This window comes from Epinephelus lanceolatus, chromosome 1 (assembly GCF_041903045.1).
Source record: "Epinephelus lanceolatus isolate andai-2023 chromosome 1, ASM4190304v1, whole genome shotgun sequence".
NCBI classification, from domain to species: domain Eukaryota; kingdom Metazoa; phylum Chordata; class Actinopteri; order Perciformes; family Serranidae; genus Epinephelus; species Epinephelus lanceolatus.
Window position 1 is genome coordinate 31,402,762 of NC_135734.1, and position 20,483 is coordinate 31,423,244.

Genomic DNA, 20,483 nt, shown 5'->3' on the forward strand with positions numbered 1-20,483 from the left:
GCTTTTAGCAGTGGATCAGCTACAGTTTGCTGCCGTGCACACACATATATAGTATACAGGATGATGTAGTAGAATCAAGATCTTAGTATGTGATATTGTGGGCTGTTGTTGTCAGTGCCTGGCTTTTTACTGCAGTATACTGCAGGGCCAGAGTATTTTTCTGCGTTGATTATCCTTCTCCATAAATGGTTAGTTATTCTGAATATTCCACACTGGTATACCAAACCGTTCCTGAGAAGATGTTAAAATCTTCAACTCACAGCTGTGGGGAAACCACAGAGGTTACATAGGTCTGATTTATTCATTCAGCTCATGTCTGCAGAGTGAGCACATGACTCCATCTAGTGGTGGAGGTGTGTAGAAGTTCTTTGAAAAAGGCGATGTCAAATAATTAACCTACCAGTCTCTTCCTGACTAAAATTTTCAAGTTCATATTTAACTTAATATAACTTTACATTTTTGTTCATTTCTAAAATTACAAATAAACCAGACCAAAGCAAAAGTGACTCGGCCTCACAAGTGGTACCTTTATCGGATCACCTTTTGGTGAACTATCATTCTGCAACATTCGAAATATTGTTGAAGCAAATCTGAGATGAGTCTTCTATGAGGTACGCTAATGGGCTCTCTGAGGCAATGTACCACTCCTACATCTCTTTACCTGGTAGAGGCTTGATGTCCAACTTGCTTTGGACCAAATTGCCACTGATCGACTGGATGGCCGATTGCATCATTCTAGGCAGAGTCATTGTGGAGCCCTGTCTCCCTGTTGCTGTGGGAGGGTCGGCGTGCCTTTGTTTAATTACCCCCTCATGCTCCTGACCTTGTCTGGGACGTGTTGATCATTATCAAATATGCATGATACTTACACTGGCAATCTTTCAGTGTTAGTGGACAAATGCCTGACTGTTTACTGTAGCCGACAGAATGGTGGAAAATGTGGTCGGTTGATGTGAGAAGTCTCCTGGTAAAACATTTTGTGGCCTGAGTTTTTGCTTGTGTGTATTCTCATGTCTTTACAAAGCATCCTTGTGATTAATATAATCTCTTACTAAGGAAAATGAATGGCTGAAAATAATATGTTTGACCACAATTTTGTGAGTGGCAGACAGATCCTCTCAGCATTACATTTAATATTGTTACCGGAGTGTTACCGGAGTTTCTGGAGTGCTCAAATAAATGGGCCTTTTTCCCGAACGCTCCTCTGGTCTCCTGCTCGTGAGGGATTCATTACAATATCGTAACATGGCTTAGATTTCTAAATAAACATTCACCTCGTCGCTAGATAGACCTACTCCTGAAAAAGTCATGCGCAAGGCTTTTTGTCCCTACGAGGCCACCGTCATTTACCCGACGGGAGGGGTGAGCGAGTGAGCCCTGCAATCTAGAATTTGACCACTGATGTCACTGTTTTCAACCCATTTTATACACTGGGCCTTTAATATTTATTCCCTTATTTTCTGAAAAGCATCCATGAATGATGTTAAACTGGTTGGGTGGGCGTATTCTTTCCTTTGACCTAAATGCAGGGCAGCGATGTCAACGGTTAACCGCTGAGAATATTTTTGACTAGTTATACATGTCAGTGAATTTAGGTCAATATTGGGTTCACCTGCAGTCTCCCCTGTTATCTCTGCGGCTCAAAATTAGGCTGCTTACTCAGCAGGGCTACCTGGGAGGAGCCCAGAGGGTGGCTACCACTGGGTAGCCATTGGGAGGGAGTTACCAGCAGTGAATGATTGGCGCTGCGAGCTAGCTCCCGGCCGACCTGGGTGGTGCACAGTGCAGAGTAGCCAAGGCTAACATTGGGGCGGCAACTAGTGGGACGGCATCACTAGCAGTTCTTGCCAAATTAGTTGCACAGCTAGCTCCTACCCGACCTGGTTGGTGCACAGTGCAGAGAAGCTGAGGCTAACATTAGCTAACCAGTCGAAACTGGAAGGTAATTGGGCACTGTGTTTCCACATATTAATGCCTCTAGCCATCTGTCTGTCAGCAAAGCCAATAGAAAGTAAAATTAAAGGCAAGACATTTTACACAAGAAACAACTCAAAATATTAAAATTTCATCACCTCTACAGTGAATAGCGCTTTGAAATGGAGCTCACACTGACAGTGGAGTGATGGCCAGACTGAAAGGAAAGGCCTTTTGTATTTCATGTTATTTTGCTTTTGTTTTTTTTTTTGTAAAAAATTAGCAGTTTAGTTACCGAGGTGTTTGTGTCAACCACCGACTGACACAAGCGTGCTCTTTCTCGTCTCCAGAGTCCCTGATTGGTGATAAACTGCAGTACCCCGTGGTCCCGGTGAAAGAACACCACCCCCGGCAGGCTGGCCACACCCCCTCCCACCTGCCTCCATGTATCCTGAATCTACCACAGACTCCCCTGCTCGCCTCTCCCTCCGACAGACTGGCTCACCGGGCATGATCTACAGGTGAGTTGATTGGTGTACACTGTAGACAGTCACAACACTCGGACTATTACTATACTATTTGGATTATAAATTAAGATCAAAGTATCACTAATAAATAATTTATAGGAGTTTATTTAATAAGCTAATACATTACACGTATTACATTATGTATTATATAATGCTAGTGCTACTGCTGTTTGCCAACCTGTTTGCTTGGTAAATGTAACCCCTAACATGTTGCTGACTGTACCGACAGAAAAAAAGAAATGGTTGCCATACTGTGCAAAACCAAAACTGGTGTGTTCAGTGTCTCATAGTTATTCTAATTATTACCTAAAACCTTGCAGCAAAATCGGTCAGTTATTACAAGGAGAAAAAAAATTGTATGTAGTATGAAGTTGTTGTGATCTTAACAAAACAAGCCAAACAGACTGTGTAAGAATGACTGAAGTGCAACCAAGTATAAGTACATAAACTGTGTTGACTTTCTGTGACACATACACACTTGCAATTGCTCACATCCGTGTTGAGGACATTGTAATTTATGTTTATTCTGTGGAGGTATAACCATAATCGTCATTGATGTTGTGTTTGCTTGGTGGTAGCCGCAGTATGAACAGCCATGCCTAATTTGTACAGATTCCCCTGCACTCTGATGTTTCACCAGCATGTGGCATTAGAGACTCATCATCTTAAAAAGCATCTGTCCCACTCTTCTTCTCAAGCATCTTTATGACTCTGTTTCACATTGCTCCATTATGACCAGATGGGGTGCAGTGGCTGTCAGCTATAGGTTTTATGGTACTTACCTAAATATACAGACCTACTAAAGCTATTGGACAGCTCTTGGCTTTTATAGACTTGAGTAACATAACAATAAAGGTGGATGAGATTTTGACATGACATTTTGATTTGCCTCCACTGGGAAGATGTGGGACACAGTATAGCAGCCTGTCACCAGCACGAGCACCATTCATAATTTCACTATACTACTTTTGATCTACTGCTTTTCTGCACATTTTCCTCAAAGTCACTGCACATCTTTTCAGTTAAGATAAAAGCTTGAAATGCTTGGCTACTTTTTTCAAAGGTAACATCATCAAACATTGAGTAGTGTGGAGTGTTGCTGCCTTTTTGATGTTCGACTTGACGTTTTAAAACACATTAGAGAAACCTGGGGACAACTAAGGGTATGGAGGCCTTGTTCACTCTTCTGTGTTGTAGATAGTGTTTTATCAGTGTTGACTCTTTGTTTAACTCTTGGAATTTTGCATTAGCTTGTGTTGGATTAAATGAAACATCAGTTATATAGCGCATGTTTATTGACACTTCTTTGAGGTTATTTGAGGAAAGCACTCCATGTGAAACAAACAGAACTAGGTAATGGTTGCCGTAGTGTCTTGCATAACACAGATTCCTCAGAGGTGCAGGTTAAAGGTGGAACTACTGCTTTGCCAAGATAAGTGATTTATAGTCTAATGTCAATTCTATTTGAATCCTGTTGTTATAGTTAAAAACTGTATAGTGTGCTTGAAATTTGTTTGATTAACTATGACCAAAAAAAGTCTCTTTCTTGTGTTTAATGAACTCAAATATAATGTTGTCATACACTTATTTCAAGTCAGTGAAAGGAGTGCTGTTTGGCTTGTACTTGTCTGTACTTCACAGACAATCACTAAAATGAATGTGAATGTAACGATATCTTGAAATATTTTGATTTTTTTTTATCAATTTGACCCCTCCTAGTTTGTTGTGAGTATAAAACATGCATCCAGAGTAGAGACTATGAGGTCAGGTACCTGGATGTTATTAAGATGCAGGTTTGTTCATTTGTTTGTGAAGTCAAGAAATGTGTGTTAAGATTTTTTGGGATAATTACTAGGGCCATTATGGTGTGTGTATTCTGACATAATCATCACAGTACAAGGGGCCACGGTTTGGTGCATGTAGTACGTACGCAATGTGGAACCAAAGTTCGCGAGGGCAAGTTCTACCTGGAAAGTTTTATCTGCCTACCATTAGCAAAGGGTATTAAGGTTAGCACATCAAGCAGATTGGCATGACTCAATGACACTGTGGTGAGTGCAAATGAAAAGGCAGAGCTGGAAGACACACCTGCAGGTTTCTGGTCAGCAACGTGGAGAAAATTTTTCATAACACAAGGACGATGTGTCTTCATTGTTTCGTTGTTGTAGGGTCTATGGATGGAAACAAATCCAACATGCTAATGCACATTCTGTCATCACCCAAGTGTGCCAGTCACCAGGATGATAAATGTTAGGGTGATAAATGTTTGAATGTCTAAATAAGCCAAATTGGAACCAACTGAAACACATCCTAATGCTTAATATATATATATATATATATATATATATATATATATATATATATATATATATATGTATATATATTTTATCAGTCTTTTGATTTTGTATTGTTAGTTACCTTGCGTAGGAGATGCTTTTCGGTCTTCTAGCCTGTTGTGACCCGTTGCCTTTTGGGAAAGTGTTTGTACAGTGAAATGCAGAAGTGTTTGAAATATTCCTGATTTTTATAATGATAATAGTTTGCCAAAGTTGCCAGTGGGCACAATGCCACCTCAGTTACCAGTAGCAGTAAGAAGATTTTGTCTGTCTTTGACTCCAGTCTGTTCAAACTGAATGACAAGAAATGGATCCTTATGCATTCTTTTTTTTCTTACTGCACCAAACTCGCACCAAACCGTGACTGAATCCTGACTTCTAATATTCACAAATGATCAGACACTCACAAATAACTGCACTTTTCATGTAGTGTAATCAGTATTTTTGTGACATAAATGTCATGTCATGTTCCTCAGACATTTCCAGCATGTTTAACTTAATCCAGAGAACATTTTTAACAAACAAGGCTGTGTGAATCCTCTTTTTAATACTCTATATCTGTGTCATCTACAAAGCTGTACTTTCTATTTCCTCCTGCTTTTTGTAGCATCTTCAGCTGACAGTCAACATCTTATGTGACCTTAGTGTCCATATCAAAGTTTCCCTGCTACTAACTTCTTCCTTTTCCTGCTCATATTAACCAAAGCTTTCCTTTTTCCTCCTTTCCCCTGACGTCTTCAGCGCTCGTTATGGGAGCCCTAAACGACAGCTGCAGTTCTACAGGTACCTGTCTGTCTGCATCTGACAATCACTGTTTGTTGTTGCTAAGCCGTGTTTTTTTTTTTTGTTTTTTTGTTTTTTTTTTAGTGTGTGTTTTTCTGTTTATGTGTGTGATGTATTTTATAACATTTTGTGTTATATATTTATTTTATTTCACTATAATAACCTTGCTGTAGAGACTTGCTGTTCTGTCATTTAAAACCATACATCCATTAGTAAACCTCTGCAGCACAGATAACACTTATCATCTACTGTTTAGCTGGCAATGCACTATGCAGCTTAAACCTGATAGGGGTGATGATGGATTTTGTTGCAAGGTTGCTCTTAAAACCTTTGAATCGACAACAACTGCCTGCGTTTTTAAATTTTTTTTATTTTTTTGTCATTTTGTTTCTCAGCAGTGACACTTGATACACCTTCAGACTTCAACATGTGACTAAGGAGCTCCTTACAGAACTGATTTGCAGACACTTTTTTTGACATGTCTCTCACTTCGGCATGATTAGGCAGATTGTCGTTTCCTTTATTCATCATTTCTATATTAAACTGTAATCCTTTTTGACCTCATGGGAGTTGAACCTGATCTGCCCGTGTTGGGGGTGAGACGATGTTCCCTCAGAGTAGGGTTTCTGGTACTCACTCATCCTGTAGTGTGCCATTTAGATGGTCTGTTTTTGCTGCTTTAGAGTAGGATCATGTTTTATGGTCTGATACCAGGCCTTATTCTGCTGATCCAGTTATAAAAACTCCTGACTACGTGAATGTGCTTGTAATGAGCTCACGATCGAATTTTTATGTTGGCGCCTTACACATTTCTGTCCTTTCAAAGTGCAAACCATCCCACCAGCTGCTTCCCTGGCCTACGGTAGGTAAGGGGGATCGATGAAGCCCCCCATCTCTGTCTGTCCATCACTCTGATAGCATAACGGGCTAATACTGGGAAGGGAAGTTTTATTCTTTTTAGTCATCTCAACATTGTAACGCACAGAGTGCATTATGACTAGCACACTTACTTCTGCTTACCGGGATGCAAATGAACTCTGAGTAGAGTTCAAGTCTACAGTCATGTTGACAATATTTAGATTTGGCACTGCTTTGTCTCAACTCCATCTAGTACTTATGATGTTTTCTATTTTATCTTATTCTGTATTACTTTATTCTCCAGCATGAGCTGTAGATCAGTACTATTCTGTGTGTCTGTATCTGTTCGGATCCATTTTATCTTTGTCTTTATGATTCTGTGCTATCAATGCTTTTAGTGAAGTGTTTCCGGCTCTGGCTATCGTTAAAGTGTTTTACAGTTTTCGGGGGACTGAGTGCTTTCCATTGATGAAGGTCGTTGACTTCTGACCTCTGTATGTCTAATGTATATGGTTAGGGAAAGATAATGTAATGCATTTAATGCATCCCAGGTGTCACAGGCATATATGCAGGTTAGCATTCTTTTGGTTCATATTTCAGCCTCTTTAGCTTGCAGATTTAGGTTAAAAAACATATTTTATAAGTAGTAAAATGTCCACTATAAAAGCCACAACTTGACTTTGAGACTTGAACTAAGTCATACCAGCTACATAAATTACTGTGTGTAATTTTCTTTAAATTACTTTTTTACTCAACTGATATTAAGAAAAAGTATGGTTTTACTAAATGAAGTTTTACCACTCCAATTAAGGTTTGGTTTTGCTCATCAAGTTGATATATAGCAAACTCTGTTAGTAGGAAACACCTGTAGTGTTCAGGTGGGTTGGAACTTAAATAGTAAGATGAAAACTGAACTGTTGTCTGGGTAGTGCAGAGAGAAGGGTATCTGCAGGTTTGAAAAGTCTAATAAGAGTACTAGCATAGTGACCATTTGTATATGAATTACTCACTACATGTTACGTTGAATTCATGAAGAAAACTTTGTTTTCTGGCATGCCTCCAAGGTAAATGGAGAATCCAAAAAAGGCGAACATTCTTCAAGAATTAAGATAAATGGTGTTCATGTTTTACCACAGCAAAACTGTATCAAAACATCCTTTTACAAACTCTCACACAACTCATGCAGTATAATTCATGTCTCGTTTTCTAGTTGTATGCTCAGTCAGTACTTCTCTAACACATATTTTATGCAACCTCATTGTCTTATGAAAGGCAAGTGTCAATTGTAACAGAAATTTAAATTAACTAAAGAATTTGAATTTAATGAATAGGTTATCCATCCATTTTATGCCATTTGCCTGGTCCAGATCATGTTCATTATGTTTGCATTGCTCGAACATGTTGTGTGGCGTATTGCTTGCCATCACGTATGCTTCTTCTTTTTCTCCCCACTTTACCTCTCTCTCCTCATGTATGTCAGCTAGCTGCAATTCTGATTGAATAGAATTTGAATCTGATTTGTTTGAAAAGCACATGGCAAGCAAGACAAGAAAAAAAAGTATAATCGTTTTTTAAGTCATGGAAAAGTTTTGAAATTTTGTCCATGAAAATGTGTAAGAACCCTGTATGCCTTGGTTCAGAAAAAAAAAACAGAAAACAAAACAGAAACTAAAACACATTTTTCCTATAAAAAGTAGCAATCATTTGATTATTTATTCACAGTTTTTAATTCACACTCATACACAGTAAAAAGCTGTGGCTGGTTGGTTGATCAACCATGGAGTGGCAGTGTGTGAATACACAGCCCCAAAAATACGCAGTTTTAAGTTAGCTGCATTGTTGATATGGATTACTAGTAGTACCAAATGATTCAGTGGCTATTATTTGACTGTAATTACTTACACTTATATTATACAGATGAACAGAGGTGTCCATTAGTGTTTCAGTATGTGTCAGAGATGATGATAAAATGAATTTGAACTCTCATCTAAGTACATTGGATACTTTCCTCTGTGTAACTAAGGTCAGTACAGAGCAGCTGCGCTGATACAGGTGCCTCACAGTTGCTCGTCAGAGTCATTATTATGTGACTCAGTCTGATTCTGACCTTGACCTGAACGCAAGGCTGCGCTGCAGAGAGATGCAGCAAGGCGTGCTTAACCGATGTGGGTTTCGTAATTCCTCGGTTAGAGAGAACTTGAACATGCTTGGTGGTTTGTTTTTTTCTGTCTGTTGGTCTGTGTGTAAACGTACAGTACGTGTTTGCTTGACACTCTGTGCATTTGTGTGTGTGTGTGTGAGAGAGAGAGAGAGAGAGAGAGAGAGAGAGAGAGAGAGAGAGAGAGAGAGAGTTTCACGTGCGCACAACACTCAGGCCCTCATTACTGTCCAGCTCTTAGTATTCTTTCCTGTGGAACAACAATCAGAGGCTTTTAGTGCAAAAGCTTTGGTGAATAATTCAGGGCTGATATTATTTGCTGCGGTTAGCAGAAACAAGACGGGTCACTAAACGACATAAATGGATTTCTTCCACAAGATCTCACAGGGAGGGGAGGAGGAGAGGTGTTGGTCGTGGTGATAGAGTATGGTCCAAGTGGTGAGGGGAGGGAAGGGATGCACTCTCTTATACACTAATTGGTTTAGACGTTTCCTAGTAAGACACTCCCAGTTTGGGTGGACCTGCTTCATCACTGTCTGCAGTGTGTGTTTATAAGAGCAGACTGGCACCCAACAACTTCGCTCATGAGCCGACCCCCAAGAAATCGGGTGAGTTCGAGGGAAGATTTGCATTCATGACCACATCAGGAGTGTGTTTGTTGGCGTATATGTTTTGTGTGTAAGGGGTTGGTGTGAGTGATGAGGAGTGTGTGTGTGTGTGGGTGTGGATGCATGCTGCCTTGCCTGAAGTCTCCTCCTTTATTTATGTCTTCTGTTTCTGAGCGAGGAAACCAGCTGTTTGGGAGATTAATAGAGAATTTGTGGGAGAGATCCAAGTCATGTCATGAAGCCATCAACGGGTTTGACTTATTTCTTCTTCTGTGTTAGAACTTGGAACAGATGCGATTTAATATTGTCTATTAGCTCTTAATAGTCTTAATTTTGAATGGACATTTGATGTCAGTGTTAGGGGAACTGTGTACTGTTTTGTATAGAGGCAAAGAAAGTGCTGTTGTGCTGGTCAATAGATTTTAAAACAATCAATACAGCTTAGAGAGTGTACTTTGTGTTGAATCAGCAGTAAAATATCATTTCCTGGTTCGCAGGTGGTTTTAAGGGAGGAACTCTACTTTGACAAACTGATCGACAAATAATTCTTGTTGAGATTATAGGATTAATTGCAGATATTTATATTGCAAATTATTTAAGTTTCCATTTTGAAAAGTTAGTGTAAATCTGACCTTTGTTAATTTTAGATTGATCTGTTTAGGGCTGTCCTGAATACCAGTTTTTGGGCGTCGAAGCTTCAGTGAGAAATAACTGATTTATTGAAGCTTCAACAGGGATGGTGGATTAATGAGAGATGAGGACACAAGTCAAACAACTATCTAGTTTGTTAGCATGCGGGTCACAGTTACAGAAGACATAATAGCTAAAAGAAATATTTATACAAGATGGCTTAACTGTTACTGACAGTTTTCAGGTGCTTTGCAAAGCTCATTGTAGATTTGTGATGGACCAGTTTCCTTTGTTGTCTCTGGCAATTGACTTTTTGGGGCATCATTTTGATCAATTTTGGAATAATTCACTTGATTTTTTTGACATCTTGCTAGTGTATCTGTGAGCCTGTCATGTGTGGTCAAACTGTCCCAGTTTCAGTAGTGCTGGACGGCTGATGACAAATGTCCTTGTCTTAGAACTTATTTGATATGCATCAAAATCAATTATTAATTACTATAATACTGGATTGCTATTTTCTAATTCATGGCACACACAAACACACACACACATATATATACATACATATATAAAATAGTTTTTAGTTCAGCCCTAGATTCATTATACGAGGCCAGAAAGTCTTATCATTCTTTCCTTTGTTAATATTTAATGAATATTTTAGCTGTAATCACACAATCTCAAACTCATGAACGTGGATATGGAGTAAGCTATAATGTGATGTAACTAAGAAGAGAGATTATTATCCTGGAATGTAGTGTCAGCATGTGTTTTTTATCTGTTTTGTTGTTGTCGTTTCCAGACTAATGTTTTTATAAGTGGCTCCAACCATTTTATTTTTCATGCAGACATACTTTTCTCTGAATTTTATGTTTTTAAAGAAGTGACATTTTTATTTAGAAAACATTGGTCTGCAGGCCTGAGTATTGTATACTAAAGACACAGTTGGTAACTTCTATGAAAAGAGCTTTGTGTCTTATTTGCTGAAAATGTTACTACGTTCTGAAAAAAGAAAGTTTCTTTTAAAAAATGTCCCTCCTCCCTTCCTACTGCCTCTAATGGGATTCAAAAGGATTAGCCCACAGCGTGCTCAGCAACAATCAATCCGAGCTGAGGAGTCTCTAACGCAGCTGCCAATCATGTCAATATCTCAGTGAACTGCGGTCAAGCCATTAAACTAGGCACCACTGATCAAATATGAAGCAAGATTCTGTTACTGCCTTGTGTATTTCTCACTTCAAATGTTAATCCGAAGCATATTTTAGTGTACTGTTTAGCTGTGAAATGAGAAGTTTTGTGACATATCCCACTGGCCGGACAAACCTTCTCATTTTACAGCTAAACAATACATTAAAATATGTTACTGAAAACGTTTAAAATATGCAATTCAGTATCACAATCTTGATTCATATTTGATCAGCGCTGCCTAGTTTGACAGTTTAAATGCAGTTCACTGAGGGATTAACATGACTGACAGCTGCGTTAGAGACTCCTCAGCTCTGGCTAGTTATTTTCATTCACATACTGTAAGGCCATTAGAAATGCTGTAAGGCAATAGATAAGCCAGAGGAATATGTTTTGTTTTGTTTTTTTTGTCAGAGATTTTTGTCTCATGTAGTGCTGTGTGAATACAGTTATAGTTTCAGCAGTATGATCTTTTTTTTTTTTTTTTTTTTTTTTTTAGATAAAAGTTACTAACAGTAGCTTTTACAATGTGTCAATTTAAAATTGCAATTTCAGTGTCGGCACATTGCCCTCACCAAGAAAGTGGCTTTGTTGCAAGTGTTCGGTATTGTTCAGCATTAAGTTGCTTTTTTTGTAGTGATGGTGGAACTGACAGGGTGCTGCCCTCTGTAGATTAAATTCAGCACAACACTGACGGTAGATCAGAATATTAAATGTTCTACAATAGAATAGAATAGAACTCCTTTATTGTCATTGTATTAGTACAATGAATTATTCAAAAAGCTACAAGTGTACACAGTGCAAGTTAAAAGGTACAAACAACTGACAACCCAGAAAAATATGTTTATCGCATCACCACTAAATAAGAATAAAATAGATAATAATAAGTAATAAGTAATAAGTGGCAGCTGTTGTGTTTGCACTTGATGTATGTAATGTCACCCAGACTGGAAATGAAAGTTAGACAGTTTATGAGGTGAAGGGGAGTTCAGAGTTGTGATGGCCCAGGGTAAGAAACTGTTGTTAAGTCTGTTGGTTCAAATAACTCAAGCAAAAATAAGCTAATATTTCACTGAAGAAGGAAGACTTAATGGTTGAAACTAATATTCTTTTAAATGGATAAACGCCCTGTACTCCTGAGCCTGTAATAAAGCCAAACTCTACATTAAAGATCTACGACAAGTGCATACTGTGAGGTTGTTTGGGGACTCTTTTAACTCTGGTGTCCATCTGTTTCTTTCAGTCCAGACGGGCTGGTTGTGCCTTTTGTGAGAGGCACTTATATTGTGGACTTCTCTCAGAAAGTTTGTCTCTTGGCTCTCCCTGTTAGTCCAGTCCAGAATCAGAAGTGAGACCAGGTCGTCCCCTCTTGCTTGGTGCATGTTTGAATGCCTCCCCTTCGTAGATAGCATGTGCCCTCTCTGGTCCTGCTCCTTAATCACCAGCAAGTCACCTGAATGCTCCCTATCAGTGTAACCCTGCCATTGTGTACCTGTCAGGGGAGGGTGGTGCTGGGCTATGTTGTGCGACTCTGATTACAGGATGCATGGCCGTGTGCTGCCCCAAGCAGGAGAGCTGTTTTTTTATGGGAGCAGGTGCTATTTAAGGAGGTGGCTGTGCTCTGCCGGCTCCTCACTCCATCCATGTCCCTACTTTAATCCTCACTGCACGGGTCGCCTTAGCATCACGAGGAGGAGGAGAAGGAGGGGGGTGGGGGGGCATGTTTGCGGGAGGGTACGCAGGAGGCCCCCGGGGGGCTCCTGGCAGGCGCAAGTCCAGTTACTGTCCTCCTGACAACCTGCAGATCCCCAAACCGGCAGCGCCAAGCAGCGGTGTTCGTAAGAGCAGCAGCAGTGGCAGCGGCAAGATGCTGTCTATGTCATACAGCGAGAGCATCCGGAGCGGGATCAACCGCTACCACTCGGACCAGGGGCTGAATCAGCCGCCGGCCAGGCCCCCTGACCAGGCTGAGCTGCAGAGACTCCGGGAACAGAGAGTCGCCGCTCAGATTAAGAACATGGAAGACTTCCTGAAGATGAATGGCCTGGCTCTGGAGGAGTGTGTGTCCTATCAGACAGGCATGAAGTACAGGTAAGACAGGGGCAAGAGCTTTACAGGGACTCAGACACTCCTGAGACCTGGGCAGTGGTGGGGCTGAGAACCAGCAGGTGAGAGCAGCTTTGTAGTTGAGTGAGGTCAGATACTCTAACTACTGCTGAACAGGTGTTTTTGTTGAGGAGGGTCTCATGATTCATTTTGTACCTTTGCTGATTTTATTTAGATAAATGCTGTCATCAGAAACAGGTCCGTAGTCAGAAGCATGTTTGTCTGGTCTTTGTAAATATCCGTGCAGTCTTGCTCTGTCCTCTGGTCAGACTGCTCTCATGCTAAGGTACTAGGGCTCAGGTTTTATTTTAATCATCTAGGTCGGTGGCATATTTGCCCAACTACATGGGAAGGACAGACTGCTCCGTAAGGAGTTACCTGGCCCCTTAAAATCTCACTCAGACTTTGTTTTCTTTTTCCCCTTGATCGTGAAATGAGTCTCCCTTCTTCTCTGTTTCTCACTTTATGGAGAATTCTGCCCACCAAATACGAACAGAGATGATTTTTTTTCTTTGTGCACAACTGGAAGATATCGATAATAGACATATAATCCTATTCAATTAAATAGTAAGTGTGATTTTGGCTGTCATAACATTGTAATACAGGTTTAAATAATGGCTTGGTCAGAGGTGTAGTTTTTTCTGAACTTGGTTAAATGTTGTAAGGATGATTAACACCATATGCCCTCTTGGCAAGTCAGCACCATGTATTTGTAAATTTGGTGATCTAGAATTTTTCAGATAAAGTATTCCTTCATGGACTGAGAAGATTCAGCCATTAAACAATTTATAATGTCATTTCTTTATTTAAAACTGTTTTGTCACAAAAGCTGAAAACAAGGCTGTTTTTCTTAGCTCATAAAAAGTTAATGTTTTGGAGACACGTGGTTCTCACAGTCATACATAAAATATTGTCTCATTGTCATCGATGCTGTATCGAGGCAGTGTGTCACAATTATTGTATGATTTATCTCCTATTACAGATGCACTAACAAGAAAAATGAAATCCACCATCAAGGCAGAATAAGAGATGTCATTTGAAACATTTGCTGATTGTATCTGTGTGATCAACACAGTGATGGCAAACCAAACAGCCTATTTTATGGACTGATGCCGTTCAAAGGCTTGAGCCCGTGCAGGAGGCTGATCGTCTGTTGTGTTGGCTAATAAAAACCTGTTAAGCTGGTGTCGTCATTGTCGTGGACATGGATAGCCTTCATCACTCACAGGCATGGCTGCTGTTGTTTTTGACTGAGACCAGTGACTAGAACGCAGGTATGGCTGGCTGCTGTTACCACGTCTGGGGTGACCACGTTTTACTGTCGTCTACAGGTAGTGTTGTGTGTCACAGCCGCGCTGGCATGTGTCCTCTGCCATAGTTACCTCCTTGTTGTGTAAAGCTCAGTCACCGGCCCGTGACGGGCTTGGGTGCAGCTTAGCGTGCGAGCTTGTGTGTAGAAAGAGAGTTTAATATTGCAAAAAGCATGTGTGGTTCTTTACTTACAAACCTCAGAGAGCCTCGTACAGTAACCATCTATACTGGTTATGTATCAGTAACACTCAAGCTGTTAATCTTTGATGAGAATCCTCTGGTTTTCCTCTCTTCAGCCTAATTGATGGCAATAAATTTAAGTTTGATTCATGTTTTTTCTTCTTATTTCTTGTTGTATTTAACCATTGGTGTCTGTTTACCGCAGGAGTAGTAGCTCATCTAACAGAGGAAGTCCTGCCAGGATGCACTGTTTCTCGTATTGTGATCACCCGCAATTCTGTAATTAGTGCTGCAATTGGGTCAGCAGTACATGCGACCTCTGACTCAATCTCATCATTATTTCAGGCGTGTGTGGTCAGAAAGGCGGCCCAGCATTGCTACTAAGCTCCATTTAGCCATTCTTAACATTGCGGTCACCTTTTCCAACAAACACAAGCAAAAAAGTAATATCATAGTCGTCCTCTCTGCTTTACAACTCTCTGGCTTGCTCAATACTCTGCACACATAGGCAGAGCTTTCATAAGGGGAGATATTGTTTTACACCACTAGAAAAACACAAGATTCATTTTCCCTGAGTATAATCAACATATCTTTAAAAGAAAATGAGTACTAGTGGTGTTAAAAATACCCCCGATCATGTGGTTTAAGGTTGTAAATATTGTGTAATTCAAATTAAGCAAAAAGGATTACTCTACTTCCATTATGTCACCCTTGAAACTAAATACTCCCACTCAGCAGGCCCATTTGGACACCGGAAAACTTTCCCCAGTGTCCATGTCCTGCGACTGAAAGAGCCAGGCAGCGGGTAAAGGAGCCAGCTTGAGTTCAGTGAAGCAAGACGGGAAGCCTTGTGTCTCCTGTTTTAGCTATATGGAGGTTGGACTGGGGGAGTATAGATTTCTGGAGTGACTTAACACTAATGGACATGGTAATGACCTCCACTTAGACGTTCATACATGCAACGCTACTTTTGACCATAACTGTACATCAACGTATAGTACGCCCCTCCTGTAATGTTAAAAGCTTTGATGTGCAGGCGGTCACTTTATATCTTGGATCCTTTAAATTTTAAAAAAGTATTTTTCAGCTTCATGTTACCCATTCTTGAGAAGTGGGACCAAAAAAACACATTAATTTCTGTTCTGGGATGAACAATTATTTTAAAGGGTTTGTGTGCATGAAAAGGAGAGTCATAAAATATTTTGATCTGCCTCTTCTTTTTAAACTTTAAACTTGCCCTGTGCCAGAAACTTTGAAATCTAAAAACATCAATGTAAAAATGTACTGCTATAATTATGTTTAATTTTTTTGAAAATGTTGGCCCTGTAAAGATGTGTCCCAGATTTTTGTCACTTCCATCAGATTTTTACAAATATATCACTTAATCATGCATAAAAGCAGTTGGCCGTATTTTAAGGACTTCTGTCATACTTCTTGTTTTCCTAAAAGGCAGGAATACTGCGTAAGTACTGGTACGCTTTCTAGGTTTTTGATAAATTCAATGAATAATATTGCTTTCCACTGTGTCTCAACCACAACATGTCAACCCCGTAGCCCTACTAAATCAAAACTAGATCAGAATCATGGTTTTAAAATGAGTATTTCCTTAGCAACTTTGGAAAATGACATGACTACTTACTACAACTGCTGTGAAATTAATAAACATATAGCTTTTTTCAGCTCAGTAGGACTCCATCTGATCTTACCTCTGATAGCAATTATGTTTACTCCTCAAGAAAAAAAACACAGTACCTTTTGTGGGCTGCGAAATAAGCCTGCATGATATATATCTAAGTAGAAACCTCCGGGGCTAAGAAATGAAGGCAACACACAAGTGCCAAAAGCTGCAGTTCTTTGAACGGCCACTTGAGGCTGGCTCCAGAAGTGAGTCAATAGACATCACCTTAGACTCTCATGTGAAAATACGAAATTTACAGCAGAAATAAATGTTTACAGCCTGGTACAAAAAATGTTATTAATTTCACCCTTCATGACAACTGTATATTTTATTAAGGCTAAAGTTACACATGATTATGAGGGTGCCACTTTGAGTGACAGGCTGTCTGCTGATACTGTCCTCGGCCTTTTGGTCACATCCAACCCTCACTCCTCCAAAGCGCCAGCCTCTCACCCAAATATGGTTACTTGTGGCTCCAAAAAACCAAGATGGCAACAGCTGTAATGCCAAACTTGAGGCCTCAAAACAGGAGTCCACCATCGCAATGTCTACTTGCGTGATAAACACATTAGGACAGACTGTGATATTGCACTCAGGGATTTATTGAGTTAGTTAAAAGAGTATCAGTAAAAAACTGCACTTTAAATTTAACTGTTATTCTCTTTTTTATTAGTGCATTTTGTGTTCAGGTTAGTGTTCGATTTGTTTGATTATCAGATGTTGAAAATCATATTCCATCATTTTCTGTTAAATTCAACAAGCAATTTGTTGAATTTAAACAGTATACTAAAAGCAGAATACGCTTCAGTATCTGTTTATTTATCACAAGTAATATCATTATTATCATATTCAACAATGTTAGCACATATTTCCCTCATCCTGCTGCGCTACTGCAAAACCAAAATAGTTGGCTTCAAAAAGAGGCACTAAAGCATTTTAGTGCTCCAGTGGTTGTTAATTTTGTCATTTTAGCACTATGACCTTTATAATTAAGTCATTTGATTTATTGTGAGTCCAGAAAACTACTGATCAGTGAAGGTTAGGGCTGTAACTAATGATTAGTTTCATTATGGTTTAATCTGCCAATGGTTTTAGTCCAAAAAAATGTTAAAAATATGCCATTAACAATCACAATATTTTGTCCAACTGACAGACCAGAACCAAAATTCAGTCACAGATAAAGTCAGAGGAGGGGCAACTTGGACTGGGAGATATGGAGAAAATCAAATATCATGATATTATCAACCACATACCTAAGTATTGATATTTTGATCATGTTGTAGGGTTAACTATTAGTGCATTCACAAAATATGTACATAATGAGATTTTTAGATATAAATAATCATCAGTAATGTGGATGTAATGGCTAAGTGTGTAAAGACAAAAGAGTAGAACAGTCTGTTAGATCCGGAAAATTACATCACTTTACTGTAGTGCAGCTTTTTAAAGACACTGACATTATTACAGTGTCCAAAATCTAAAATGATATCAAGTCTCATATCACGATATTGGTATAATATCAATATATTGCCAAGCTCTGGCTGCAACTAGTTTTGCCAGATAAATGACTGAAATTATTAATTGTTTATTAAAATAGTTGCAGATTATTTGACTTATCTTTTCAGATCTGATGCAAGTTTAAGCAAACATGAACAGAAACTCTAACAAATTCTACATTCGTCTCAACAGAACATAGAAAAACTAAACACAGCAAATACATAGTTATCTTTGAACATGTCTGTTAATAAATTTTCAACTCGAAGAATGTACACTGTTACATCCTCTTTCAGTTACATCCACTAGATGGTGGAGATGTTCCATGTTAGCAGTGGATGCACTTTCTAAATGCCTCCCACTGCACTCATTGCCATCATGTATTCACTGAGCACAGTGAGTGCATCATTCTTTGCACTCCTACACTGCTGAACATCTTGGCCAAATAGTTTTAATATTTATCACTTTCTATTCAGCTTAGCTTGGTATTGAAACTAGACCTGAAGATGACTAAGGCCATGTAGGATGGCAGCCGTGTCACCAGGTGGCAGCAGGGAGGAATGTTTCTTGTTAGTTCACTGCTCCTGCCTCAATGCATCATTCAGACATGTTTTTTTAACGTCCTAACATTTGTGTCTTTCGTACTCTTACACACCCTTGACTGATCTCTTTCACATATTTCTCACTGCTAGACACACACACACACACACACACACACACACACACACACACAAACCTTTTGGTGAGGACATAAATCTGCAGCGAGCTGCTCTAAACTGTAAACTATGTTTTTCTCAGTCTCGGCAGCACTGCAGCAGCATGTGTGTCAGTGACTGTGACGTTTTTCTTCAGGCGATCCCCTACTCCAGAGCTAAATTTAGCAGCAGAGTCATATCCACAGCTGCAGCTGGATACAGCTGAACGGGCTGCAGCCTAACCTGTTAATCTACTATTTTACCTCAAGCCCACCGCCTCGCAGTCTTACTACATCGACGTGAGCTGCAGAAATGTGTGTGCTTTATCTTTGGCAGGAGTGGGAGATGATGTTTAGGTATTTGGAGTGATATAGATTTGGTTTTCCAGTGGCAATCTCCCCGTTCCTCTTTGAGCTGTCTGTGTCTGGCCTAGTCTGACAGCCTGTCAAAATGTTCTAGTCAGAAATTGTGTGTGGGCACAAGAGGTGGGAATGCCAGAGATTACACAATTCTGTTTTGTTTTTGTTGTTGTTGTATTTCAATTCAAGTCTCTTATTTATGGCAGCCCAGCAAGATGTCCTCACAATCACAGTTCAAGAGTCAGTACATCGTTTTTAGATTCCCGAATTGGCCATGTGCATAATTTTGCCTTGAATTATGCTACAAGAGGATTATAACTTGAAATGATGTCATCATTGGTTACTTCTGATTTACAATGTTCCAACTGTCTCATTTGTAAGGCTTTGTATGTGGTTGTATAACTTGTATTACACCACAGTTCACCCCAAAATCCCTTTTTTTGGTTTATCAGTAGTGCTGTTTATCAATCTAGACTGGTAAGTATCAGAGATGTCTGCCTTCTCTCAAATAAAATTTGTTTTAAACGTCTTGTGGTGCTCATAGCGCCAAAAAAACAACATTTGAAAAACCAAACAGCAATGTCTCTTTGCAGAAGTCATGACCTGGTTACCCAAGGTAATCCACAGACCTTGTTGTGAGCAGTTTCATGTAGGAGCTATTGTCTTTCTACCAAACTACACTGCCAACCGTATCACCAGAAGGAAGCGTGCATCTACTCATGGACGGAGGCTTGTGCTTGCGATAGTGCGATATGTAAACATTAATGGCGTCCTCCTCGGCTGAGCTGTAATGTTAGCTAGCTTTGTGGTGCTAGGTGAGCTAGCAGTAGATGTAAGAGGAACTTTTTTCCTCGTTTTGGCGTGAACTGTCCCTTTAAATAATAAAAGCACAGTTATACCTGTCCTCTCCTTCATCACACTGCTGAACTTCAGCTGGAAACACTGTTACGGGACTTTGTTTCTTTGCCTGGCTGATCATGCTTCACACCTATGTTAACTCTGCGCTTCCTCACATGTACTTTGATGCCCGTCTGCATTAACCGTGTGTTTTTTCTGTATGTCTGAAAGTGTATGTGTCTCTGTGTTCGTTAGTGTGTGTGTCACTGGAGACTGCGGGGGATTGCTCTGTGCTTTATGACTACCCAGTAGTGACAGGAGGTAAAGGGCCCTCTCCACTGTCCTCAGCCTTTTAGACACTCAGGCTTTAGGATTGCGCCGTTGTCGCTTCAGATCCCATAAAAGTTTTTACTCAACAACATTCAGCACATATTTCCTAAACTGTCGAGCGCCCTCTCTGAATAAAATGTGAAGTTTTGTTTGTTTCTCCTAGGGCCATGTCCTTTGCTTTCCTGCTCTCTTGAACTTCTCATAGAACATCAGGATGTGCTGCATCAGTGTGGAGTTTGTCAGGAATCCTGCCAAGATTTATTTTTCTGTGAATTACGAGGTCTTTAAGCAAGAGAAAATTTGATGGCTGTAAGTCTTAAAGTGCAGTAAAGTAAATGTGGTTTGGGAATACTTGACCAAAGTGCGTCTCATTCACGAGTCTGAGGCTATGGCAGCGAGGAAGGAAAGTTCACCGAGGCTTTTAGTACGTTCCTGTGATTTTCTGCTCACTCCTGCAAATTTAATGCATGGGAAACTTTCTATTTCACGCTTGACCG

The 20,483-nt window shown here is 39.8% G+C and overlaps 1 protein-coding gene across 4 annotated transcripts in view; it reads left to right on the plus strand.

The window, feature by feature from the left end:
• The window catches only part of kcnab2a (potassium voltage-gated channel subfamily A regulatory beta subunit 2a), a 123,192-nt gene that overhangs the window by 47,888 nt on the left and 54,821 nt on the right, over window positions 1-20,483 (plus strand). For 2 of the 4 annotated variants that reach the window (XM_033626765.2, XM_033626764.2), the window contains exons 2-3: window positions 2,265-2,435; window positions 5,519-5,560. In XM_033626765.2, the coding sequence (XP_033482656.1) occupies window positions 2,359-2,435; window positions 5,519-5,560 (119 nt within the window). In that variant the 5' untranslated portion in view covers window positions 2,265-2,358. Of the gene's footprint in view, window positions 1-2,264; window positions 2,436-5,518; window positions 5,561-11,462; window positions 13,088-20,483 lie in introns of those variants that run through there. The other 2 variants (XM_033626766.2, XM_033626761.2) reach the window with 2 other exon arrangements.